Here is a 27,050-nt window from a genome sequence, read left to right as displayed (position 1 = left end):
TAGTAAATATTTTCTTAACTCTTTTTTTTTTTTTACTGTATTGTTGGTTAAGGGCTTGTAAGTAAGCATTTCACGGTAAGGTCTACACCTGTTGTATTTGGCACATGTGACAAATTAGATTTGATTAGATTTGATTTGAGCAGTAAGGCCCACCTGGAGTTCAGACCTGCCATCCTCCTAATTGCCAATAACCATAACAGCCACGCTATGGTGTCCTTCGTCTTCTTCTCTCCTCCTCCCTAAACTTTCTCTCCCTCTTTCAGTTTCTCCATTGAACTCTCTCTCTCTTTCTCTCTCATCATAGTCTTCCAGGCTCTCACTTGGTCTCTCTCACCATCTCACTTGTTTTTGGCACAGTGGGGTTAGGTAAACAGAGGAATTGAAAATTCATGTCGGAAATTAGGGGTGAGAAAGGGAGAGGACGGGAAGACTAGGGAGGCGGGTGTGGTGGTCGTGTCAGCGCGGTTTACTAACACAACGCTGAACACGGAGAGAGGGACAGGGACATAGACGGAGAGATTTGTAACTGTACAAATAATTGTTAAATGTTTATTGTTGACCAAATACTGTTGTTTTTCTTATGAATAATGGTTGGTTACACTAATTAAATGTGTTTACTGTGGATCTCTCTCATACCCAGAATTCTGTGAACACCTCATTCAAAGTGGGTCTGGTGTTTGAATTTAAAATATGAATATCATTAAGTGAGATAAGAAATGAAAGAAACCAAGAGAGAAAAGAAGAGTGGTAAATAGAGATAGGACAAAATGGATGAGAAACAGAGCACAACATTAAAAAATATATTTCTCAGTATATGAATTATGTTAGTAAATTAATAATAAGCCAACAAGGATATATGAACACGAAGAGATAGATTGATGATAATATATTATCTAAATAATCAAGGTGTCCATACCGGTACCATTCATGAATTAATCACTATGCATACAGAGTAAACAAGGTAACAACCTACTCTAGTGTAAGGCTACAAATGTCTGCCATACAGTGCCTAGCGTCGTCGAAAGAACAACATGCTATGTGCACATCCGCAACATGTCTCAACACATCAAATTTAAACACATTTGATTATTGATGACATGAAGAAATCCACTAGAGACCATGCTTCCCTCTCACGTACTATGTACGTACAAAGTCTACATTGAGAAACTCACAGTCTCACACGCATACATAGGCCTACCCTTTCCATGTGTAGGGGCTCCTACAGGGTTCATGTTTCTCAAATAGGAATATGTGAATATTAAATATGTCCATTTCAATATTTTCTGATCTTCATTGACAGTATATACAATATGAGGTGTATGATATACAAAAGAGAGGGTTCGTGAAGAGATGGAGGGATATGCCACGGAGATGCAGTGCATTCCTCTTGAGTGAGGGGTGAAGGGATGACAAATGGTAGTAGCAAGTGATCTGGCATAGTAAGAACAGACAGAGGCAACGACAGAGAAGAGGGAGAGTTGGGGAAAAGTGTTGGTAGCCTACTCTCTCTTTCTCTTTCATCCCTCTTTCCAAGTCACCACGGCAACATGCCTGGAGGGGACTCAAGAGAGGCATCATCACTGACAAAAACAACAGAGAGGGAGAGAGTGAGTGAGTGAAGGGAAACGAGAGCAAAATAAACAGTGTGTGTGTGTGTGTGTGCATGAGAGAAGGGGTGTGAGTAGGAGAGAGTAGGGCTGTAGACTTACTGTGCCTTTGGCATATAACATTTTCTGCAATGAAGTATTCTGAACTTGAGCTTCAGTGAGAACTAATCACAAGATAGAAAGCATTTAGTAGGCTATACCCAAGGACAGCTTATAGACACTCACATTAAGGGGACTAAATCAAGCCTCACATCACCAAAACCACTTTTATGAAAATTACACCAAAGATATGTGTAACGATCCCGGCAGTCTGAGTCGGGTCCTGTCTGGTGACTAGTTTTTCCTGTTCGTGATCTCCAGTTTCCCGAGGGTTCGGGAACGCTCCGGGGAGCTCTCTTGTTTTCCGCACCTGCATCCCATCAGCAATCTGCACACCTGGTCCTGATCATCACCCTTCTTAGGCTCTGGCCAAACATCCAGTTCCTGCCGGATCGTTAGCCATGAACAGTATGTTTGTCAGCGTATCAGCCTTGAGTTCTAGCGTTAGTTTTTGTTGTTTTGCACCTTGTTGATTTGCTGTGTACTCACCTCCGTTTTGTTCTGTCTGCAGTCTCTCACCCGGAACCTTCACCCAACCTCTGCCTGATGGTCGGCGGCTGCCGAGCCATGTCTGGACCTATCACTGCACCCTCAACAACCCATCCACGCCACCCGCTCTGTCCCTGGATTATTCAGCCTCACTCGGGAGTCAATTAATAAACACTCACCTTTTCCTCTAAGTACCTTGTCCTGGTCTGCTTCTGGGTTCTGGCGTAGTAAACCGTGACAATATGATAAAATCAGTTATAATAGGCCTACATAATTTGCATAGTTAATCAAACACAGTAATGCCTAAAATAGTTAAATTAATAGTCATTACTTCACAGGCCAAATGCATGGTTTAAAATCGAGCATTGATAAAATTGAACAGGTTAATTGAAATCTCTCTGAATTTAGGAAATTAAACATGCGCACGCGCATCACACACACACGCGCACGTATCACACAAACACACAAAAGTGGCGGGGCGGGGCGGTGCTGATGGATGGACAGAGCGAGCGCATCTTGTCTATCAGAGGGCGGGATTGTAGAGGCAACGGGTGCGCAGCGTGTGGCTAGTTTGGAAGCGGTGGCAGGTAGAAACCTAAAAGTCTCAACGGACACTGACTGAGCTGAAACTAAATTAAAATGACAAAGTAGACAATTACATTTACAGTCGAAACGAAAAAGGAACCCATAGGCCTACCAACAGAAGGATAATGTAAACACATTTTGACAAACTTTGATTATACCATTTCAACGCCAGCTGTGCTTCTCCGAGACGAAAGGTTGTCTTGATGTGAGGCTACATTGAGGTGATTTGCAACATCCTTTCATCAACACGGGACTTCAGTTGTCATTGTCAAATATAGCAGTCTAATTTGCCTTATCACTTCTCCTTCTGAACAGTATTGTTTTCGGTCTGTGGAGAGGATTAGGGAACATAAAAGGAATACTCAAAGCACAGTGACTTCAAAGTGCGCAGCAGGCAAAGTAAACATAGGGTTGGGGAGGATACCGAAATGGGGTTCGTCGTCGCAATGGAATTAGTGCTGAAGAACACATAAACCAAGCCAAGTATTCGTCCGTTCCAAACGTCGCTGAAAACTGTTCAACTAGGTTGTGTTACCGCTGGGATGTTGACAGTGACCCGCTGTTTGGGACGGAGGGACTGAGAGCGAAGAAGGTAGGCTAGAGAGAACGAAGGGGGAGAACAAGGAACAGTGGGATTATGGCTCTCGCAACCGTTTCTCTCTGTCTAATAGCACTTGCCTTTACAAACTTGCACCTGACGCGAGCCAACGACCGACATGCCGTCTATTGGAACAGCTCAAATTTACAGTAAGTAAACTAGCCTACAGATATAGGCGTAATACAGTACGGCAGGCTATCATCATTGTTTTATTTGTTGCTGTGGACCTAACCTGACGACAGTATTAGGAATTGATTCTAAAAACATGAAACAAAAATAATCCAACTTTAAGTCATAAAGTGTGACTATTTTACAGGATTCATACGTGAATTGATAGGCCTATGTATAAATCATTCTGTCAATTGTGTGATTAATGCCCACTGTGCCTTTTAAAATAAGCATAAAAACTAGCCTTTATGTTTATGCCATAACTTTTATTTTCCTCCACAAATTGTAGGCTATTTCCACAGTGTATTACAGAATTTGCCTATTGTCAATAACACACACACACACACACACACACACACACACACACACACACTATAATAGCCAATAACAGGCAGCTGTGTTATTATAATGTTCCTTTCCACCATGTTAGCAGGTAACTGGTGTTCTATATGAATATTTAATATGGCCAACTCAGTTATCACTGTCCATCTCTTCTTCCACAATGATTAATATCTGTCATCTATGAACCCCCCCCCCCCTCTCTCTCTCTCACACACAATCCTCCGCATGTTAATGCAATCCATTCTGATATTGTCTGCCATCTTTGTCCCCCCATCCTACTATAGTAGGTTACTATACTGTAGGTAAGCGTCTCCAGACTTCTAACTCAATACCTCTGCAGCAGAGATCGATTGGGTATCTGGTGCCTTTGTCCTCTCATTAGTTTACATTGAATCCATCATTCTCACTTTATTTTATCTTCTCCCCTCACCCCAGCTCTTGCGCTCTCTCTCTCTCTCTCTCTCTCTTGCTCTCTCTCTTTCTTTTTCTCTCTATTTGTTTTGCTCCTCCTTTCGTCCGTTTATATTCACCTCAGACACTGGCCGCTCCCCTGTATGGCCTCTCTCTATCTCATACTTGGTTATTTTGCTCCCTCTCTCTTATTTTTCTACTGTCTCTCATGGACAGCCTGTCCCCCTCAATTCCTTTTTTTGTGTGCATCTCCTTTTTTTGTGTGCATCTCCTTACCCCCCATCTGCTCCCGTTCCCTCACTCACCTCCAAAACCCAGGTTGTGTCCCAAATGGCACCCTATTCCATTTATAGTGCACTACTTTTGACCAGGGCCCATAGGGCTCTGATGAAAAGCAGTACACTATATATAGGGAATAGGGTCTCATTTGGGACACATACCCAGACTGAAAGGTACACAAAGATAATTACATAAGATAAAGTTGTTTGAATGCATCTGAAAGATAATCAATGAAGGATTCTGGGCATGTGAGACGTACTGACAGTTTATTATAATCAAGGTATCTCAATCACACAACAAAAGTGCAAACGAACACCTAGTAAAAATTCCAACCAGCTCTGGTTGCGATAGCAATTAACTACGTCAGTGTGAATCTGAATAGAGGAGAGGCATATTAGAGGAGACTCATTAGCATTGCTAGCGCATGTTCGAAGTGCTGTGAGGATTTAGCAGGTTTGTGCGTGTCACATTCTGTATTAGTATTATCTATCATTGTTCATTATTCATTTGGCGTGTGTTCTATCCAGAATGACTTGCACAGCGTGAGGAGTACGCCTAGGAATTGTATGGTGTAATCATTTATCAAGTGTTGGCACATCGGCACCTTAATATAACATTTAAATGAATATATTTTTATTTTAATATACTCCAATGATAATAAGTGTCTCTGTGTGGGGTGTGTGTGTGTGTGTGTGTGTGTGTGTGTTTGTTTGTAATATCTTCCCTTCCTCCACACTGAGATAAGTATCTGTAGAATAATGCACAAATTGACCCAGTTTGCAGGTAGTAGACAAATCCACAGAGGCTATGGCAGGAATACTGATAGGCCATCAAGCCTTGTAGGCTTTAGGCCACTCCAGCACCACTTTTTAAAAGAGAATACTATCGTTTGAAAGGGTAAAACTTGCATACCATAACAAGAGTTGGAGATGCATACCTCGAAGAAGAAGTGCCCTGATTGCAGCCGTCGGAGTTGCAGCACAGTTATCTACCTCCATCTCCTTTAGAAAGAGTTGCTCCCAGCTTCCACTCACAGCGGTATGCCTAAGCCAACTCGTTAAAGATGTCCCTGCTAATGGCTGACTGAAGCAGGAAAAAACACACGCAGGCCATTAAATCATCTCGCATCTGAGGCCATCTGCCAATTAGAGAGGGGAGATGTGGAACATCTTGAGGAGCACATGTGAGTGGTGTTGGCCTTGCCAGTGACACAGGCTGAGTCCCAAATGACACCCCATTCCCTATATAGTACACAAAAGTAGTGCACTATGGAAGGGGAGAGGGTGCCATTTGGGACACAGTCACAAACTGTAGCCTCTTAATTGGATGTTCTGTGTCACCATGATCAAAACAATAGTGTGGCTTTCACTCACTCTCAATGTCGCTACTAAGGATCATAACTTAGCAGGAGATCAGGGCATGCAGGTCCTTTGTACAGGTGTGGGAGGGAATAGCAAGGAATCCATGGTGTGAAAATGTTGCCCACCTTACTGTAAAATCGGCCTACCATCGCCTCCTAAACAAGATGAAAGGTCTATGTGCGTTTATAGTACCACATGTTGAGACCTGAAATGGAGTCTGTCAGGCCCCCAAACCAAATAAAGAAAGAAAACACTGCCTGCATGCATCCCTCCCTGCCTGCCTGGTTGGCTCACCATATCCGGTGTTACAAAATAAATTATCACCTTGACAAATAGCTTCCCTGAGAGTACGAGGCATGGGGGCTCCTCATGATCAATGTGGAGCGGAGCTGCTATCTTACTCAACCGCCCCACTGAATCTATGTGGGTGGAGGACCAGCAACTCAGAGGTGGTGGCACTGTGTGGTGGTGGAGGAGAGGGGAGCCCCAACACACCTTGGGGAGAGAGGTTTCTGATCTTCTCTGTGAGATATTTATAGTGGAGAAGATAGGGGGTGGGAGAAAGAGAGAGAGAAACACACAGAGGGAGACAAATAGAGATGGAGGAGAGGAAAAATGTGGAGAACGGTATTGAGAGAAAGGGGTGGGGAGTAGTGATTCGAGAATATCGAGTGCCGGTAGAATGATGGAAAGCGTGCCAAGAAAGTAGGGAGAGGATATTTTGAGAATAATTAAGAGAGCCCAAAGACGAGGAGGGAGCGCAAGGGAGTGCGCTTTTGTGGAAATTAAAGTTATTTGGTGAATGTGCTGCGGCTGCTGTTTCTGGAGAGATTATACTTATGAGAGGTGACCCGTGCTAATGTGGACACACGCAGGGTCATTCATGTGGACCAGTGCTCGGAGACAATAGCAGCGGCCTGGCCCTATGCAATACTGTGCTGCGCAATCCGTGAGACACAAGCGGATTTGCTAGCTGATTACATGCAAGGCTGTCTGTCTGTCTGGCTCGCTCACTGAACAGTCTCGCCAATTTTGCATACAAATGCATCTTACTCACTGGCATTCAATTTGATCTTTTCCACATTCGTCATGCCACCGTGCCACGCAACCGTCTCAAACAGCATTAGATATTTTTCAAGTATTTCTTTCTTTCCTGGCTTGAAGTTGATGGCTGTAGTGCTGAATGGGAATCTGTGAGCTACGCTGACTCCAAAGTGAATGAAAAAGAGAATGGTGCTGGAGGGAAAAGCGTCCGTTTTACTGGCTCTATTTTCTGTCTTGTTTTGCGCTGATCGTAACTTTATTTTAACATAATGTTTCCTTAGACTGAAAAAAGCTTATTGACATCAGAACAGCTATCACTAACCGCAATTTGGACGAGAACTTCAACTTCAATGAGTCGGAGGCGAAAGACATCATCACATGTGCTGCAGTTACTGTTTATTTTCTATCCTGTTGCCTAGTCACTTTATCCCAACCTATATGTACAGTACCAGTCAAAAGTTTGGACACACCTACTCATTCAAGGGTTTTTCTTTATTTGTACTATTTTCTACATTGTAGAATAATAGTGAAGACAAACTATGAAATAACACATGGAATCATGTATTAACCAAAAAAGTGTTAAACAAATCTAAATATATTTTATATTTGAAATTCTTCAAATAGCCACCCTTTGCCTTGATGACAGCTTTGCACACTCTCAACCAACTTCATGAGGTAGTCACCTGGAATGCTTTTCCAACAATCTTGAAGGAGTTCCCACATATGCTGAGCACTTGTTGGCTGCTTTTCCTTCACATCCACCGACCTCAATTGGGTTGAGGTCGGTGGATTGTTGAGGCCAGGTCATCTGATGCAGCACTCCATCACTCTCCTTCTTGGTCAAATAGCCCTTACACAGCCTGGAGGTGTGTTTTGGGTCATTGTCCTGTTGAAAAACAAATGCTAGTCCCACTAAGCGCAAACCAGATGGGATGCCGTATCGCTGCAGAATGCTGTAGTAGCCATGCTGGTTAAGTGTGCCTTTAATTCTAAATAAATCACAGACAGTGTCACCAGCAAAGCACCCCCACACCATCACACCTCCTCCTTCATTCTTCACGGTGGGAACCACACATGCGGAAATCATCCGTTCACCTTCTCTGCGTTTCACAAAGACACGGCGGTTTGAACCAAAAATCTCTCCTTTGGACTCATCAGACTGCACAGACAGATTTCCACCGGTCTAATGTCCATTGCTCGTGTTTCTTGGCCCAAGCAAGTCTTCTTCTTATTGGTGTCCTTTAGTAGTGGTTTCTTTACAGCAATTCGACCATGAAGGCCTGATTCACACAGTCTCCTCTGAACAGTTGATGTTGAGATGTGTCTGTGACTTGAACTCTGTGAAGCATTTATGGTAACTCTAATGAACGTATCCTCTGCAGCAGAGGTAACTCTGGGTCTTCCATGAGAGCCAGTTTCATCATAGCGCTTGATGGTTTTTGCGACTGCACTTGAAGAAACTTTCAAAGTTCTTGAAATGTTCCGTATTGACTGTCCTTCATGTCTTAAAGTAATGATGGACTGTCATTTCTCTTTGCTTATTTGAGCTGTTCTTGCCATAATATGGACTTGGTCTTTTACCAAATAGGGCTATATTCTGTATACCCCCCTACCTTGTCACAACACAACTGATTGGCTCAAACGCATTAAAAAGGAAAGAAATTCCACAAATTAACTTTTAAGAAGGCACACCTGTTAATTGAAATGCATTCCAGGTGACTACCTCATGAAGCTGGTTGAGAGAATGCCAAGAGTGTGCAAAGCTGTCATCAAGGCAAAGGGCGGATACTTTGAAGAATCTACAATATATTTTGATTTGTTTAACACTTTTTTGGTTACTACATGATTCCATATGTGTTATTTAATTGTTTTGATGTCTTCACTATTATTCTACAATGTAGAAAATAGTAAAAATGAAGAAAAACCCTTGAATGAGTAGGTGTGTCCAACCATTTGACTGGTACTGTACATATCTACCTCAATTACCTCGTACCCCTGCACATCGTACAAAGCAGCACGCCTTGCCCTTAACTGCACACACAGAACTAACATCAACAACATTCATGATAGTCTTTCGTGGTTGAGGGTTTAGGAGAAATGTACTACTTCTCTTCCTAGTCTTTTTAAGAAACATTTGTGTGTTGAAAATGCCTAACCACTTGAATAATATATTTGCATTCAAACAGACATACATAACCCACCAGACACGCCACTATTGGTTTGTTCATGGTACCCAAACCAAAAACAGATTTAATGCGACGATCAGTTATGTATAGAGCCATGTCATCGTGGAATGCTCTGTCCCCAGAGGTTACTCAGGCAAAAAAGCAAGTTTAACTTAAAAAAACAGATAAAAAAAACATATTGTATCACAGCACCTCTCATCTTTCTAAAGATGTAATTTAACTGTATAAGTACAGTTGAAGTCGGAAGTTTACATACACTTAGGTTGGAGTCATTAAAACTTGTTTTTCAACCACTCCACAAATTTGTTGTTAACAAACTATAGTTTTGGCAGGTCGGTTAGGACATATACTTTGTGCATGACACAAGTAATTTTTCCAACAATTGTTTACAGACAGATTATTTCACTTATAATTCACTGTATCACAATTCCAGTGGTTTACATACACTAAATTGACTTTGCCTTTAAACAGCTTGGAAAATTCCAGAAAATGATGTCATGGCTTTAGAAGCTTCTGATAGGCTAATTGACATCATTTGAGTAAATTGGAGGTGTACCTGTGGATGTATTTCAAGGCCTAACTTCAAACTCAGTGCCTCTTTGCTTGACATCATGGGAAAATCAAAAGAAATCAGCCAAGACCTCAGAAAAAGATTTGTAGACCTCCACAAGTCTGGTTCATCCTTGGGAGCAATTTCCAAACGCCTGAAGGTACCACGTTCATCTGTACAAACAATAGTACGCAAGTATAAACACCATGGGACCACGCAGCCGTCATACCGCTCAGGAAGGAGACACATTCTGTCTCCTAGAGATGAACGTACTTTGGTGTGAAAAGTGCAAATCAATCCCAGAATAACAGCAAAGGACCTTGTGAAGATGCTGGAGGAAACAGGTACAAAAGTATCTATATCCACAGTAAAACGAGTCCTGTATCGACCTGAAAGGCCGCTCAGCAAGGAAAAAGCCACTGCTCCAAAACCGCCATAAAAAAGCCAGACTACAGTTTGCAACTGCACATGTGGACAAAGATCGTACTTTTTGGAGAAATGTCCTCTGGTCTGATGAAACAAAAATAGAACTGTTTGGCCATAATGACCATCATTATGTTTGGAGGGAAAATGGGGAGCTTGCAAGCCGAAGAACACCATCCCAACCGTGAAGCACGGTGGTGGCAGCATCATGCTGTGGGGGTGCTTTGCTGCAGGAGGGACTGGTGCACTTCACAAAATAGATGGCATCATGAGGAAGGAAAATTATGTGGATATATTGAAGCAACATCTCAAGACATCAGTCGGGAAGTTAAAGCTTGGTCGCAAATGGGTCTTCCAAATGGACAATGACCCAAGCATACTTCCAAAGTTGTGGCAAAATGGCTTAAGGACAACAAAGTCAAGGTATTGGAGTGGCCATCACAAAGCCCTGACCTCAATCCTATAGAACATTTGTGGGCAGAACTACTAGGATTAAATGTTAGGCGTTGTGAAAAACCTTAGCCAAATACATGTAAACTCAGTTTAAGTAAACTTCCGACTTCAACTGTATGTATATATGAATAGTGTGTAAATAGTGTTTTGGTTGTCTCTTAGTGTCTTTCCTATATATACCGTAATTTTCGGACTATAAGCCGCGCCTTTTTTACCATTTTTCGACCCTGCGGCTTATATAACGGTGCGGCTAATCTATGGATTAAAAAGTTGAAAAGTTTGTGTGTCTGTTTTGCTATGTGATACAGTACAGTTTACACAGCACAGTATATGTTCTGTAGCTACTATTGCACTAAATTGTAACACTTGAATACGTTATGCAAATATGCAACTTGTTTGTTGAAATGTTAATAAATGGGAGCTTCCTCAAGCAGCCATCTCTTTCCCGACAATCCCCTCTGTGCACGAACCCTTACATATGGTAATTAAACATTAAAACACCTGCGGCTTATAGTCCAGTGCGGTTTATATATGTACACATCATTCAATTTAGCTGCTGCGGCTTATACTCCGGTGCGCCTTTATAGTGCGGAAAATACGGTAACTCTTATTTTATTATTTTTAATTTAATGTAATATCTTATTTGTTCTTGTCTGTTACTGTTCTGTACTTTGTCATGTATTTGTACATTTATGTGTACCCCAGGAACAGTAGCTGCTCCATGTGCAGTAGCTAATGGGGATCCTGATAAACTAAATTAAACATAGACTCGGTACTGGTACCCCGTATAGCCAAGTTATTGTAACTCATTTTGTATTTATTCCTTGTGTTATTATTTTTCTATTATTTATCTTTGCACTGTTGAGAAGGGGCCCGTAAGCATTTCACTGTTAGTCCACACCTGTTGTTTATGAAGCATGTGACAAATACAATTTGATTTGATTTGAATGACCTTCAATACTGAATGAAGCTATATGGAAGTGTAAGGCTGGGGTAAAGAATGATTATCCATGGACACTGAAACTTCAGATATTTTTTATTTATTTATTTCACCTTTATTTAACCAGGTAAGCCAGTTGAGAACAAGTTCTCATTTACAACTGCGACCTGGCCAAGATAAAGCAAAGCAGTGCGGTAAAAAAAACAACAACATAGAGATAGAGGGCTCTATTTTAACAAACCTAACACAATGGTAAATCTTAGGACTGGCAGTAGCGTTATAGGTTCGGGAGGGTGTCAGAAATATTTTTGCTATTTTCCCAAACAGAATTATGAGTGCAGTAGCTGGCAGTGGCGTGAAGGGCTGGGTTTTGATGAATAAATAAATTGGGAGGTGTGACAACGAGGGCTTGGCCATTCACTGGCCAAATGCGTTTCATGGCTTAATAATGCATGCTGTTGTCTCAAATTCTGTATGTTATTGACAGTCTTTGCGTTGTCATCAACTCCAATATGGCTGGGGGCATGGAACATTCTCATCCTTGTCCATTGTGGATTGATACTGCAGTTTATTAAATAGCACATGCTATAGTAACAAGTAATAACAACAGTAAAAAAACATCCAGTGTTTTCTCAATATGTTTGTAGTGTTGACAGTCAACATTGTTGAAATTTGATTTATGAGTATAGGCCTACATGTCTTTACGCATCACACTTCTCCTCAAATAAGAAATACTAGGCTCCTATTGTATTGTATGTATGTACGTTCTCAATAAGCAAGATATAGCCTAGGCCTACCGTTGATATGGTGTCATAGGACTGAATAATTAGAATATGTTTGGTGGAGTACGTCTTTGGTAACCGGACAAGAGGCGCTCTTTGGAAATGGGGTAGATACAAGCCGAATGGAGTTTGCATTGCAGGTAGGCCTATGTGAATTATGAATAATGCAAAAGCATGTACAGATAAATTAACAGATAAAAAGGGGCTTCAAAATGACACAACCAAAACAAACAGCAAATGCATCGAACAAGGTTGTAGAGTCACAAGCTTAGTGTAATCATTGCGTGCTAGGAATATGGGACCAAATACTAAACCTTTGACTACTTTAATACACATCTAAGTGAATTTGTCTCAATACTTTTGGTGCCTTAAAATGAGGGAACTATGTACAAAAAGTGCTGTAATTACATATGGATGAAAATACCCTCATTAAAGCTGACAGTCTGCACGTTAACCTCATAGTCATTGTTTGATTTCCAAACTTTTAGAGGATAGAGCCAAAAGACGAAAACATGCTTCACTGTCCCAATAATTACAGAGGGCACTGTATATGTTGATCATCTAATCTACTGTACATTGCTACAGAAAGTAATGCAACAACACATTCAATTATTTTGGTTGTGTGGTGAGGCTACATACAAGTTTCTTGTCTTGAGATGAAAAGTTTACTGTGTAGTGCGTGTGTAGTCCATGTTGTGTTGATGTGACGCACTGCCACCAGTGGCTCACCTGGGCCGCAGCAGTCGTCCCTTCCTGGTCCACCGGCAAAGCTCCAGAAGTCCTCAGAAAAGGGCCCTGCAGCAGGTGCACTGCAAAATGTCTCCTCTACGATCTCTCCCTTCCCCAAATGACAAAGTCCACGGTTTGCTAGTCCCACAATGTGTGCGAGTCACCCACAGCCTCAGTAGCACAAAATAAAATAAAACATGTCAATTTAATGTGCAGTCCGAGATGGGAGAGAAAGAGCATGCGAGCTCCTCCAGTCCAGAACACGTGAGCTAAGCTAGCTACTATCCAGGCAGCTAGCTAGCTAACACAGACAGAGTTGTGAAATTGGGGTAAATACTTTTCAATAAAAACAACTGAAAAAAATACAAATATAAGGGTCCCAAGTTGCTTGAATTAGTCACAGTAACCAATGTTGAAACCCTGCAGTCATAAGTATTGCCGATGGCACTCGTGATAAAACTCTTTAGCACAGAAACATCAAACAGTTAGGGAAACTCCAGCACGTCGACAAGCTAGGTAAGGAGAAGCTCTTAATCAGCTCTACATGCAGCTTGGAGAATACAAAATCCAGCGCGAATCCAGCAGAGTTCATTAGCTTTCATTCTTGAACCACTAGCTAAAATCAAATAAAATGTTATTTGTCACATGCTTTGTAAACAACAGGTGTAGACTAACGGTGAAATACTTCCCAACAATACAGAGAGAAAAAAAAGAGAAATAATATACCATTTTTACACGAGGAATAAATACACAATGAGTAACGATAACTTGGCTATATACACGGGGTACCAGTACCGAGTCGATGCTCTTATCCAGAGCGACTTACAAATTGGTGCATTCACCTTATAGCCAGTGGGATAACCACTTTACAATATTTATTTATTATTATTATATATATTTTTTTTGGGGGGTGGGGTAAGGGGGGGGGTAGAAGGATTACTTTATCCTATCCCATGTATTCCTTAAAGAGGTGGGGTTTCAAGTGTCTCCGGAAGGTGGTGAGTGACTCCGCTGTCCTGGCGTCGTGAGGGAGCTTGTTCCACCATTGGGGTGCCAGAGCAGGGAACAGTTTTGACTGGGCTGAGCGGGAACTGTGCTTCCGCAGCGGTAGTAGCAGATGCGAGCTTCAACTGGAAGCCAGTGGAGTGTGCGGAGGAGCGGGGTGACGTGAGAGAACTTGGGAAGGTTGAACACCAGATGGGCTGCGGCATTCTGGATGAGTTGTAGGGGTTTAATGGCACAGGCAGGGAGCCCAGCCAACAGCGAGTTGCAGTAATCCAGACGGGAGATGACAAGTGCCTGGATTATGACCTGTGCCGCTTCCTGTGTAAGGCAGGGTCGTACTCTCCGAATGTTGTAGAGCATGAACCTACATGATCGGGTCACCGCCTTGATGTTAGCGGAGAACGACAGGGTGTTGTCCAGGGTCACACCAAGGCTCTTTGCACTCTGGGAGGAGGACACAACGGAGTTGTCAACTGTGATGGCGAGATCATGGAACGGGCAGTCCTTCCCCGGGAGGAAGAGCAGCTCCGTCTTGCCGAGGTTCAGCTTGAGGTGGTGATCCGTCATCCACACTGATATGTCTGCCAGACATAGGTTTTTTGAGAAGGGGTGCAACTCTCGCTCTCTTGAAGACGGAAGGGACATAGCCAGCGGTCAAGGATGAGTTGATGAGCGAGGTGAGGTAAGGGAGAAGGTCTCCGGAAATGGTCTGGAGAAGAGAGGAGGGGATAGGGTCAAGCGGGCAGGTTGTTGGGCGGCCGGCCATCACAAGTCGCAAGATTTCATCTGGAGAGAGAGGGCAGAAAGAAGTCAAAGCATAGGGTAGGGCAGTGTGAGCAGGACATATAGGTAGGATAAAGTGACTAGGCAACAGTTTAGATAATAAAGTGTTGGTTCCAGACTTGGTGGATCGGTACCGCTTGCTCTGCGATAGCAGAGAGAACAGTCTATGACTTGGGTGGCTGGAGTCTTTGATAATTTTTAGGGCCTTCCTCTGACACTGCCTGGTATAGAGGTCCTGGATGGCAGGGAGCTCGGCCACAGTAATGTACTGGGCCGTACACACTAGCCTCTGTAGCGTCTTGCGGTCGGATGCCAAGCAGTTGCCATACCAAGTGGGGATGCAGCCAGTCAAGATGCTCTCAATGAGGATCTGAGGGCCCATGCCGAATCTTTTCAGCCTCCTGATGTAAAGGCTGGGGTAAAGAATGATTATCCATGGACACTGCGACTTCAGATAGAGACTCTAAAGGTTTAATTAGAGCAACCACACAACTTCAAGGGACAAATAAAATAAAGGATAAATAATATGAGCAGAGGGCTGGCACCTTGGTAACAAACCCTAGACTGAAGAGCTGTCCCAGCACCCTCTGCTCTTTAAACCCAGAGCAATAGCATCCGGTATCACAATAAGGTTATCCAATTACAGTATTTCTGAAATAATATAGCATGATTATGCTACTTCAAAACATTTATCATCTGTCTTCACATTCTATTGATTTTCCAAAGCCACTGTAGACCCAGAGAACTGTTAGTTAAGTGATTAATATTTTCAAATGTTCTCTTTCTGCAATAGGTTGGCACAGGTGTAAAAATACACACATAAACAACAATCTTGGGATTGGAAAGCTGTTTTCTACAGTATTATTCTGCTGGTATGAGTCTTGCAAAATGGCTGGAGAAAAGCAAGCTGAAAGGATATTTAGGCTGAGTCCCAAATTACACCCTATTCCTTATAGTGCATTTATAGGACCACAATGGAAACAAGTATTTTTGGTATACTGTATGTAATTGTGGCCTGGTGTAAAAAATCACTCATTTTGACCATCATCCACAGGGCTCTGGTCAAAAATAGTGCTCTGTGTAGCAAATAGGGCGCCATTTGGGACGTAGCCTTAGTGGTCCATATGGATGCTGAGGGTGGGTGTGTGAATCAATATATACTGAACAAATATGTACATGCAACATACAACAATTTCAAATAATTTACTGAGTTACAGTTCATATAAGGAAATCAGTCAATTGAAATAAATTCATTAGGCCCTAATCTATGGATTTCACATGACTGGGCAGCGGTGCAGCCATGGGTGGGCCTTGGAGGACATAGGCCCACCCACTGGGGAGACAGGTCCAGCCAATCAGAATGAGTTTTTCCCCCACAAAATGGCTTTATTACAGACAGAAATACTTATTCCCGCAGGTGAAGAAGCCAGATGTGGAAGTCATGGGCTGGTGTGGTTATACGTGGTCTGCGGTTATTAGGCCAGTTGGACATACTGCCAAATACTCTAAAACGACATTGGAGGCAGTTTATGGTAAAGAAATGAACATTAAATTGCCTGGCAACAGCTCTGGTGGACATTCCTGCAGTCAGCATGCCAATTGCATGCTCCCTCAAAACTTGAGACATCTGTGGTATTGGGTTGTGTGACAAAACTGCACATTTTAAAATGGCCTTTTTACTGTCCCCAGCACAAGGTGCACCTGTGTAATGATCATGCTGTTTAATCAGCTTCTTGATATGCTACACCTGTCAGGTGGATGGACTATCTTGGCTAAGGAGAAATGCTCACTAACAGGGATGTAAACAAATTTGTACACAAAATATGAGAGAAATAAGCTTTTTGTGCGTATGGAAAATTTCTGAGATTTTTCACTTTAACACTTTACATGTTGCGTTTATATTTTTGTTCGGTGTAGTTCTATGGGACAGAAAGGCCGTGCTGCTGGCCCTGGTCTGAAAACACACCAAGTTTGTACTCTCTATAACAATCAATCCCCAGACCATAAGATGATCAATGTTCAAATGCATTTTTTATTTGATTTTACGCTGTCAGTAAATTGCCATAAAGTATTCTGAGGTGGATATGGAATGCTTCAGATCAGGCATTGACATTTTAAAAGCATGCTTGAGAATTGATTGTTCATGCTTAGCTACCACACACAGTTCCTGAGTGCATGTATGCATCCTAAATGGAACCCTATCCCAGGCCCTGGTCAAAAGTAGTGCACTAAATAGGGAATGGGGTGCCATTTAGGATGTAGAGCCTCTGCTACATGCTCTATAAACAAGGATTTGACATACTGTTGTGGCTGAAGGGTAAAATTTTTTTGCTGGATACCGATGAAAAGTATAGCAAGAACTCCGAGGCAATGCGCGTTGATGAGATTTTCAACGCTTATTAACGAATGCCTTCCTCTCAAGGTCTGCAAAACACATGGCAGCTATTTGTCAGCAAGATAACACAGTTCAAAAAAGCCGAATTATACAACATTTCCTAAGAAATGTGTCAATTGTAGGCACACACTATGAAGATACTTCTGTATATATAGTGTATGTGGACACCCCTTCAAATTAGTGGATCCGGCTATTTCAGCCATACCCGTTGCTGACAGGTGTATACAATCGAGCACACAGCCATGCAATCTCCATAGACACACATTTGCAGTAAACTGGCCTTACTGAAGAGCTCAGTAAGGCAGCTTCATAGGATGCCACCTTTCCAACAAGTCAGTTCGTCAAATTTCTTCCCTGCTAGAGCTGCCCCCGTCAACTGTAAATGCTGTTATTGTGAAGTGAAAACGTGTAGGAGCAACAATGGCTCAGCCGCAAAGTGGTAGGCCACACAAGCTCACAGAACGGGACCGCCGAGTGCTGAAGCGTGTAAAAATCGTCTGTCCTCGGTTGCAACACTCACTATCAAGTTCCAAACTGCCTCTGGAAGCAACGTCAGCACAAAAACTGTTCTTCGGGACCTTCATGAAATGGGTTTTCATAGCCAAGCAGCCGCACACAAGCCTAAGATCACAATGCCAAGCGTCAGCTGGAGTGGTGTAAAGCTCGCCGCCATTGGACTCTGGAGCAGTGGAAATGCATTCTCTGTGCCAACTGTAAAGTTTGGTGGAGGAGGAATAATGGTCTGGGACTGTTTTTCATGGTTCGGGCTAGGCCCCTTAGTTCCAGTGAAGGGTAATGTTAACGATACAACATAATGACATTCTAGATTATTCTGTGCTTCCAACTTTGTGGCAACAGTTTGGGGAAGGCCCTTTCCTGTTTCAGCATGACATTGCCCTGTGCACAAAGCGAGGTCCATACAGAAATGGTTTGTCGAGATCAGTGTGGAAGAACTTGACTGGCCTGCACAGAGCCCTGACCTCAACCCCATCTAACACCTTTGCAATGAATTGGAACGCCGACTGCGAGCCAGGCCTAATCGCCCAACATTAGTGCCTGAACTCACTAATGGTCTTGTGGCTGAATGGAAGCAAGTCCCCGCAGCAATGTTCCAACATCTAGTGGAATGCCTTCCCAGAAGAGTGGAGGCAGTAATAGCAGCAAATGGGGACCAACTCCATATTAATGCCCATGGTTTTGGAATGAGATGTTAGACGAGCAGGTGTCCACATACTTTTGATAATGTAGTGTATTTCCAATTACTGTATTATACAATAATGGGACTTCTTGAGACATGATCCATCTATAGATTGAAAAGAAGACTGGTCATGTAGTAGACTATAGAGAAGAGGCTTATCCTTTGTATGGAAAGCTCTTTCTTTCTGTGAGGTTCATAAGACTGCAACGGCCTCCCAGCAAAAGAACAAGGCACTCGAGCTCTCTCCCTCATTATTGACTAGAATTGTCATGGTGGGCATTGGGTCTGTTTCAAATGGAACCCTATTCCCTATATACTGTAGTGCACTATATACAGTGAGGGAAAAAAGTATTTGATCCCCGGCTGATTTTGTACGTTTGCCCACTGAAAAAGAAATGATCAGTCTATAATTTTAATAGTAGGTTTATTTGAACAGTGAGAGACAGAATAACAACAACAAAAATCCAGAAAAACGCATGTCAAAAATGTTATAAATTGATTTGCATTTTAATGAGGGAAATAAGTATTTGACCCCTCTGCAAAACATGACTTAGTACTTGGTGGCAAAACCCTTGTTGGCAATCACAGAGGTCAGACGTTTCTTGTAGTTGGCCACCAGGTTTGCACACATCTCAGGAGGGATTTTGTTCCACTCCTCTTTGCAGATCTTCTCCAAGTCATTAAGGTTTCGAGGCTGATGTTTGGCAACTTGAACCTTCAGCTCCCTCCACAGATTTTCTATGGGATTAAGGTCTGGAGACTGGCTAGGTCACTCCAGGACCTTAATGTGCTTCTTCTTGAGCCACTCCTTTGTTGCCTTGGCCGTGTGTTTTGGGTCATTGTCATGCTGGAATACCCATCCACGGCCCATTTTCAATGGCCTGGCTGAGGGAAGGAGGTTCTCACCCGTCCATCGTCCCTTTGATGCGGTGAAGCAGAAAAACACCCTCAAAGCATAATGTTTCCACCTCCATGTTTGACGGTGGGGATGGTGTTCTTGGGGTCATAGACAGCATTCCTCCTCCTCCAAACACGGCGAGTTGAGTTGATGCCAAAGAGCTCCATTTTGGTCTCATCTGACCACAACACTTTCACCCAGTTCTCCTCTGAATCATTCAGATGTTCATTGGCAAACTTCAGACGGGCATGTATATGTGCTTTCTTGAGCAGGGGGATCTTGCGGGCGCTGCAGGATTTCAGTCCTTCACGGCGTAGTGTGTTACCAATTGTTTTCTTGGTGACTATGGTCCCAGCTGCCTTGAGATCATTGACAAGATCCTCCCGTGTAGTTGTGGGCTGATTCCTCACTGTTCTCATGATCTGAGATCTTGCATGGAGCCCCAGGCCGAGGGAGATTGACAGTTCTTTTGTGTTTCTTCCATTTGCGAATAATCGCACCAACTGTTGTCACCTTCTCACCAAGCTGCTTGGCGATGGTCTTGTAACCCATTCCAGCCTTGTGTAGGTCTACAATATTGTCCCTGACATCCTTGGAGAGCTATTTGGTCTTGGCCATGGTGGAGAGTTTGGAATCTGATTGATTGATTGCTTCTGTGGACAGGTGTCTTTTATACAGGTAACATGCTGAGATTAGGAGCACTCCCTTTAAGAGTGTGCTCCTAATCTCAGCTCGTTACCTGTATAAAAGACACCTGAGAGCCAGAAATCTTTCTGATTGAGAGGGGGTCAAATACTTATTTCCCTCATTAAAATGCAAATCAATTTATAACATTTTTGACATGCGGTTATCTGGATTTTTTTGTTGTTATTCTGTCTCTCACTGTTCAAATAAACCTACCATTAAAATTATAGACTGATCATTTCTTTGTCATTGGGCAAACGTACAAAATCAGCAGGGGATCAAATACTTTTTTCCCTCACTGTAGGGAATAGGGTGCCATTTGAAACACAGCCAATGTCCACCATGCCAATTGCAGTCAATAATGAGGGAGAGAGCTCTTGAGTAACAGGATGCCATTTGGAATGCAACCATTGTGTATTTTCTCTCTCTTCATATCAAGAGCCCTACTGGGGAGGTGTCATGGGACTAATCTGAGAGTTAGGGCATGCCTTCTTCAGATGAACACAGAGAGAACACACAAGGCCCCTTCACGTGCCATCAAAAGCCATTAGTATTCCAGGCGCTCCAAGGTTATAGTGACTGCACTTAGCCGGCTCTGTAAACCCACAGGAGATAGCCCTGATCCAGACAGGTAGAACCAATTTCAGACTCAATGATTTGAATGCAAATGCTCCTACAGAGGAGGCCTTCCAACTCTCAGCCTGAGCCTCCTCCTCTAAGTTCTACTACAGTGTATAGTACATTATGCTAGCAGTGTTATGAGCAGAGACGGACTGAGACTAGAAATCGGCCCGGGCATTTCTAACACACCGGCAAATGTCCTTGTGGCTCCCACACCGGACCATTATTTTCCTTGAGGCCCCCACATCTGCACATTTTTCCCCTCAAGGCCCCCATTAATACCCAAATAATGATAATTCTGCACAAAACCCACAATTTAGACAGGCCCAAATAAGCTAAAGATGGACTAGCTCTTCTGGCATTTGCCAGGACTGGCCATAGGGCTAAAGTGCATTATGCTAACAGTGTTGTGAGGTTGCTGCCAGGAAATTGCATTGTTCTTGTGAAGCAAATTGTTCCCCACGTAGAAAAAGATCAAAGCCATTGATATATGGATGGTCACTGGCCATAGTGTCTTGTCATGGACCTTGCTACATGGCCTGGAAAACACGTTATCGTTTGTCGATAAGAAAAGCTCTCTGGTGTGTAGATTGAGTCTGTAGTTCTTGTTAGCCAGTACCTCTTCAATAGATAACTATACTTCGTCATTTAACATTTTTGGTGGGAAAAAGCACTTAGTCACAAGGCTGTGCTTTGTCATATCGTGTACAGCCCCCTACAGGCCTTAAGCCATGCCATGTTTTTGCTGTAAACTCCTGAGTATTTTACAACAATGCAGTCACATGAACAGGCAGCGGAACGGATGCTCTCCTCAAGTTCATTGGATGGGAGTGCTTTTTAGTCTTTCTATCAAGGGGGCCAATTCTGAATATGGATGTAATAATTAGGTATTCTGTTATAATTGAGAATTTGCCTATTGAAGCTGTAATTATAGGAAGGTCTGAGACCCTTTGGCAGCCGTCGTCTCTGTAATGAGAACATCTAAAGAAAATTGAAATCTCTCTCCAGTGCTTTGCACATTCAAAATGACTAAATGTAATTTGACCTCCTTCAATGGCAGCAGGCAGCCACTGCTGCCTCCAGAAGTTTAATGTGTCCGGTTATAATGTTGAGGGGGGACGTTTAAATCAGGACAACTTCAAGCGAAACAGTTCTATTACAAATATGATAGCGGAAGTCTTTAGAGCTTGAAAGTCAGAAATAAGTGGAATGGACAGGAGGCCACTACCTGAAGGCCATTGGTGGAAAAAGTACCCAATTGTCATACTTGAGTAAAAGTATAGATACCTTAAAATAAACTTACTCAAGTAAAAGTGAAAGTCATCCAGGAAAATAATACTTGAGTAAGAGTAAAAGTCAAAGTATTTGGTTCTAAATCTACTTAAGTATCAATAGTAAATGTAATTGCTGAAATATTTGTATTTAGTGAGTCTGCCAGATCAGGAGCAGTAGGGATGACCACGAGTTCTCTTGATAAGTGCGTGAATTGGACAATTTTCCTGTCCTGCTAAGCATTCATCATGTAACGAGTACTTTTGGGTGTCAGGGAAAATGTATGGAGTAGAAAGTACATTATTTTCTTTAGGAATGCAGTGAAGTAAAAGTAAAAGTAGTCAAAAATATAAATAGTAAAGTAAAGTAAAGTAAAGTACAGATACCAAAAAAAATGACTTAAGTAGTACTTTAAAGTATTTTTACTTAAGTACTTTACACCTTTTGCTGAAGGCACGGATGGGAGAAGAATTATTGTTAGGAAGCCATACAGGGCTGGGGAGCCCTGATGGAAGAAGTCCCACCTTTGCCAAGCCACAAGACTAGCCTAAAATAAGTCAATTTTACAGAAACGCTAATAGTATTATTTGACATACAAGACAAGAAGTTTGTGACTAAATATGTGTTTAGCATAGATTGCAAGTCCCAAACTGCTGACCTAATTCCCCTCTACATTTAGACTCAAAGACAAATACAAATCGGTATGAAAATCCAACATTGACACAAGCCTATTCATGCTATCAGTGTTTCCATCTCTTCAAGCTCGTCATTTAATCCGGTCTCATGTTGGCCTGCATCAAAAATCAATTTGGAATTCATTTGCCGCCTTGATGTGTAAATTTGGTTATGGTTAATACATGAGCTACGGCACATGCATAATCATGCCTTTCTCTTCACACACATGCATATGTTGTAATCTCTGTGTTATTGTCATTGATGTATACAGGAATATATGTGACTCATCTCTCACTCATAGTCTCCTCTATCAATGGACGTGCTCTCTCTGGTTCACTAGTGTGTAGTAGTAGTAGTAGTGTGTGTGTTTAATGTTTGTGTATTCGATAACAAGTGCGGGTTTGTCTCAAGCGATGCAGTGAGGATGTGTGTAAAGGTATCTGTTATGTCCGTTGTGTGTGGGTGGCTTTGTTTGCTGTTCTATTTCAAAGATAGTGCAGTATGTGTATGATATGTTTGCCTGTGCGCCTATGTCCTTATGTCTGTATAATGGCCACTGTAATTGTTACTGTAGTGTATTTTTCAGATTTTTGCGCTTGTGTGCGTTTGTGTAGACGACAGTGTGTAGTGTTCTGTGTCATTGTGTTGCTGTTTGTGTGTGCGTACATGCGTGTGTTAGTGTGTGTCAAGTGAATGTGCAGAACAGAACAGTTGAGAATGTAAACTGGGAGACACAGAGAGATGAGCCCAGATCCTAGATTCCAGATCCTCACCACGCTGTGTGTGGGTGTGCTGAATATCAATGTCCTGCTGCGCTCTCTCTTTCTCTCTCAATGTATGTGTGTGCGTGTGTAAGACTTTGCATGGAAGAGACAGTGTATGTCTATGATTGGGTGGGAGTGTGTCAAGGTTTGTGTGTGTATGTATGTGTGGATGGGTGGGTGGATATCTGTCTGAGAGTGATTGTCTGAGAGTGATTGTCTGAGAGTGATTGTCTGGGAGTGATTGTCTGGGAGTGATTGTCTGGGAGTGATTGTCTGAGAGTGCAGAATACTGATTCAGCCTGTTTTCTATGTCTCGCTCTCTCACCTGCTAATGTGTGTGTTTCTCTCTGACTGAGTACACAGCAGACCATGGGTGTTATGTGGGGATGTTCCTGCATGGAGAGTAGCCCTTCTCTTCTGTCTTTACTCTCTGTGGTGTATTTGAAGTGGTTCTGCCCACCCTTCTGTTGCTGCTCTGTTCTCATCTTGTGTGGAGTCAATGGGAAGTCCCAGAAGACCACACTAAACCGCATTGCCGTGCGTGGGAGGAGAGCGGACACTGCCGCACATTACCCCCCTTTCATTTACCGTGCTACAGTAGTGTGTGTGTGTGTGTGTGTGCTGGCTATAATCTATTTGTGCTAGCTGCAGGCTGTGTGTATGTGTGTGTTTTTTGTGCAGTTATGTTAGTAAATGTAGGAGATACATGGTTATGATAAATAGATTTGCTTTTACAGCAGTTAAAGGATTCTGTGCCACTTCCCTAGAGAGGGAGAGCAACAGAAAGAGGTAGAAAAAGGTAAGGCAGAAATAACCAGCAAAAGAAAGATAGGAAGAAGGTGAGATTGGGAGAATGGCAGGAAGAGAGGTAGAGGAGGTAGATATAAGGCAGAGATGTAAAATAAGATAGGAGATGGAGGGAGAGAGAGCTGGCATAGAGAATATAAATGTTGTGTCAGGGAGTGGAGTTTCTTCACAGACCAGCACCCCTCTCTCTCTCTGTCACACACACACACACACACACACACACACACACACACACACACACACACACACACATCTCATGGTATCTTTGTACACACAAACAATATAAGCACATCGCAAAAGCACAATATCGGGTACTCGGTTACTTGGATCAGACTAATTAATCAGACACTAACAATTCACATTGGGAATGCTTCCAGAAACACAATGATTGTCCACAGGTAGCAAAATGTTAAAACACAAAGCTTGGAGAGAGCAATTTTCACATACTGTAGTCCTTCCAAAATGACTCACTAAACCAGACAAAACTAGCATGCGAACACCTAATAATTCAACTAATTATGTATTCTCATCTAATTGAGAGATGACCTGTTCCTAAATTCCCCATCTTCTATCTGCCTACCTGGGCAACAGCTTTGGCCTTGAACACCTGCTCAGTTGGCCGACTTCGAGGCTAGAAACATTGACTCACTCCCACACACACACACACAACACTCTTTGAGTTACTGCTGAATCAGGACTTGGAAATCCCTGCCAGCACCTGTCACTGTCTGGATCTACAATAAGTCCCTGGAAGAGAGGGAGGTGTAGGACAGACCGAGAGAGAGAGAGAGAGAGAGAGAGAGAGAGAGAGAGAGAGAGAGAGACAGAGAGAGGGAATGGGGGGGTGAGGAAGAGAGAGAGATGATGCTCATTTAGGATGTGAGCAGGGGCGGTGATGTGAGGGAGAGACACCCTCTCATTCACGGCAGACGATGTCACGGGTGACAGCCAAATGACAGGGCTAAGCACGCTGCTATCTAGAAAGGGATAGAGGGAAATAGAGAAGGTGAAAACAGAATGAATATGGTGGGAGAGTGTATGTATACTGTCGAAGCGGAGAGTATGTGTGGAATATATTCTGTTAAATGAAGCAGGGAAAAAATAACATATGGTGGTTGTTCATGATGGAAAAGTAACTGTAGCATATTAAAGCAATGAGGTTTTCCTTGTGAAAATTGGTCAAGCCTGATATATATACCACCAAGCCCTTTGTACCCAGAAGCACAGAGTGTGGCTAGTATTAGCAACAAAGAGGTATGTGGCTGAGCAAAAAGAGGAAATTGCACAAAACAAATTGTATGTACATGATTGTCTTTGTTTGATGTTATACAGTGGGGGAAAAAAGTATTTAGTCAGCCACCAATTGTGCAAGTTCTCCCACTTAAAAAGATGAGAGAGGCCTGTAATTTTCATCATAGGTACACGTCAACTATGACAGACAAATTGAGATTTTTTTTCTCCAGAAAATCACATTGTAGGATTTTTAATGAATTTATTTGCAAATTATGGTGGAAAATAAGTATTTGGTCACCTACAAACAAGCAAGATTTCTGGCTCTCACAGACCTGTAACTTCTTCTTTAAGATGCTCCTCTGTCCTCCACTCGTTACCTGTATTAATGGCACCTGTTTGAACTTGTTATCAGTATAAAAGGCACCTGTCCACAACCTCAAACAGTCACACTCCAAACTCCACTATGGCCAAGACCAAAGAGCTGTCAAAGGACACCAGAAACAAAATTGTAGACCTGCACCAGGCTGGGAAGACTGAATCTGCAATAGGTAAGCAGCTTGGTTTGAAGAAATCAACTGTGGGAGCAATTATAAGGAAATGGAAGACATACAAGACCACTGATAATCTCCCTCGATCTGGGGCTCCACGCAAGATCTCACCCCGTGGGGTCAAAATGATCACAAGAACGGTGAGCAAAAATCCCAGAACCACACGGGGGGACCTAGTGAATGATCTGCAGAGAGCTGGGACCAAAGTAACAAAGCCTACCATCAGTAACACACTACGCCGCCAGGGACTCAAATCCTGCAGTGCCAGACGTGTCCCCCTGCTTAAGCCAGTACATGTCCAGGCCCGTCTGAAGTTTGCTAGAGTGCATTTGGATGATCCAGAAGAGGATTGGGAGAATGTCATATGGTCAGATGAAACCAAAATAGAACTTTTTGGTAAAAACACAACTCGTCGTGTTTGGAGGACAAAGAATGCTGAGTTGCACCCAAAGAACACCATACCTACTGTGAAGCATGGGGGTGGAAACATCATGCTTTGGGGCTGTTTTTCTGCAAAGGGACCAGGACAACTGATCCGTGTAAAGGAAAGAATGAATGGGGCCATGTATCGTGAGATTTTGAGTGAAAACCTCCTTCCATCAGCAAGGGCATTGAAGATGAAACGTGGCTGGGTCTTTCAGCATGACAATGATCCCAAACACACCGCCCGGGCAACGAAGGAGTGGCTTCGTAAGAAGCATTTCAAGGTCCTGGAGTGGCCTAGCCAGTCTCCAGATCTCAACCCCATAGAAAATCTTTGGAGGGAGTTGAAAATACCAGCAATAGTGTGTGAAAACCTTGTGAAGACTTACAGAAAACGTTTGACCTGTGTCATTGCCAACAAAGGGTATATAACAAAGTATTGAGAAACTTTTGTTATTGACCAAATACTTATTTTCCACCATAATTTGCAAATAAATTCATTAAAAATCCTACAATGTGATTTTCTGGATTTTTCTTTCTCATTTTGTCTGTCATAGTTGACATGTACATATGATGAAAATTACAGGCCTCTCTCATCTTTTTAAGTGGGAGAACTTGCACAATTGGTGGCTGACTAAATACTTTTTTCCCCCACTGAATTTAGTAGATTGGAACACAAGCCCCACTTCACAGTCAAG

The 27,050-nt window shown here is 42.7% G+C and overlaps 1 protein-coding gene across 2 annotated transcripts in view; it reads left to right on the top strand.

Moving 5' to 3' along the window:
* The first annotated feature begins 2,738 nt into the window (after nt 1–2,738).
* The window catches only part of efna3a (ephrin-A3a), an 86,131-nt gene continuing 61,819 nt past the window's right edge, over nt 2,739–27,050 (top strand). For both annotated transcript variants that reach the window (XM_045221892.1, XM_045221891.1), the window contains exon 1: nt 2,739–3,527. In XM_045221892.1, the coding sequence (XP_045077827.1) occupies nt 3,418–3,527 (110 nt within the window). In that variant the 5' untranslated portion in view covers nt 2,739–3,417. The remainder of the gene's footprint in view (nt 3,528–27,050) is intronic.

Source organism: Coregonus clupeaformis, chromosome 8 (genome assembly GCF_020615455.1).
Source record: "Coregonus clupeaformis isolate EN_2021a chromosome 8, ASM2061545v1, whole genome shotgun sequence".
Taxonomy (NCBI): domain Eukaryota; kingdom Metazoa; phylum Chordata; class Actinopteri; order Salmoniformes; family Salmonidae; genus Coregonus; species Coregonus clupeaformis.
Note: the sequence above shows the minus strand (reverse complement) of the source record. Positions and strands in the feature narration are given on the sequence as shown.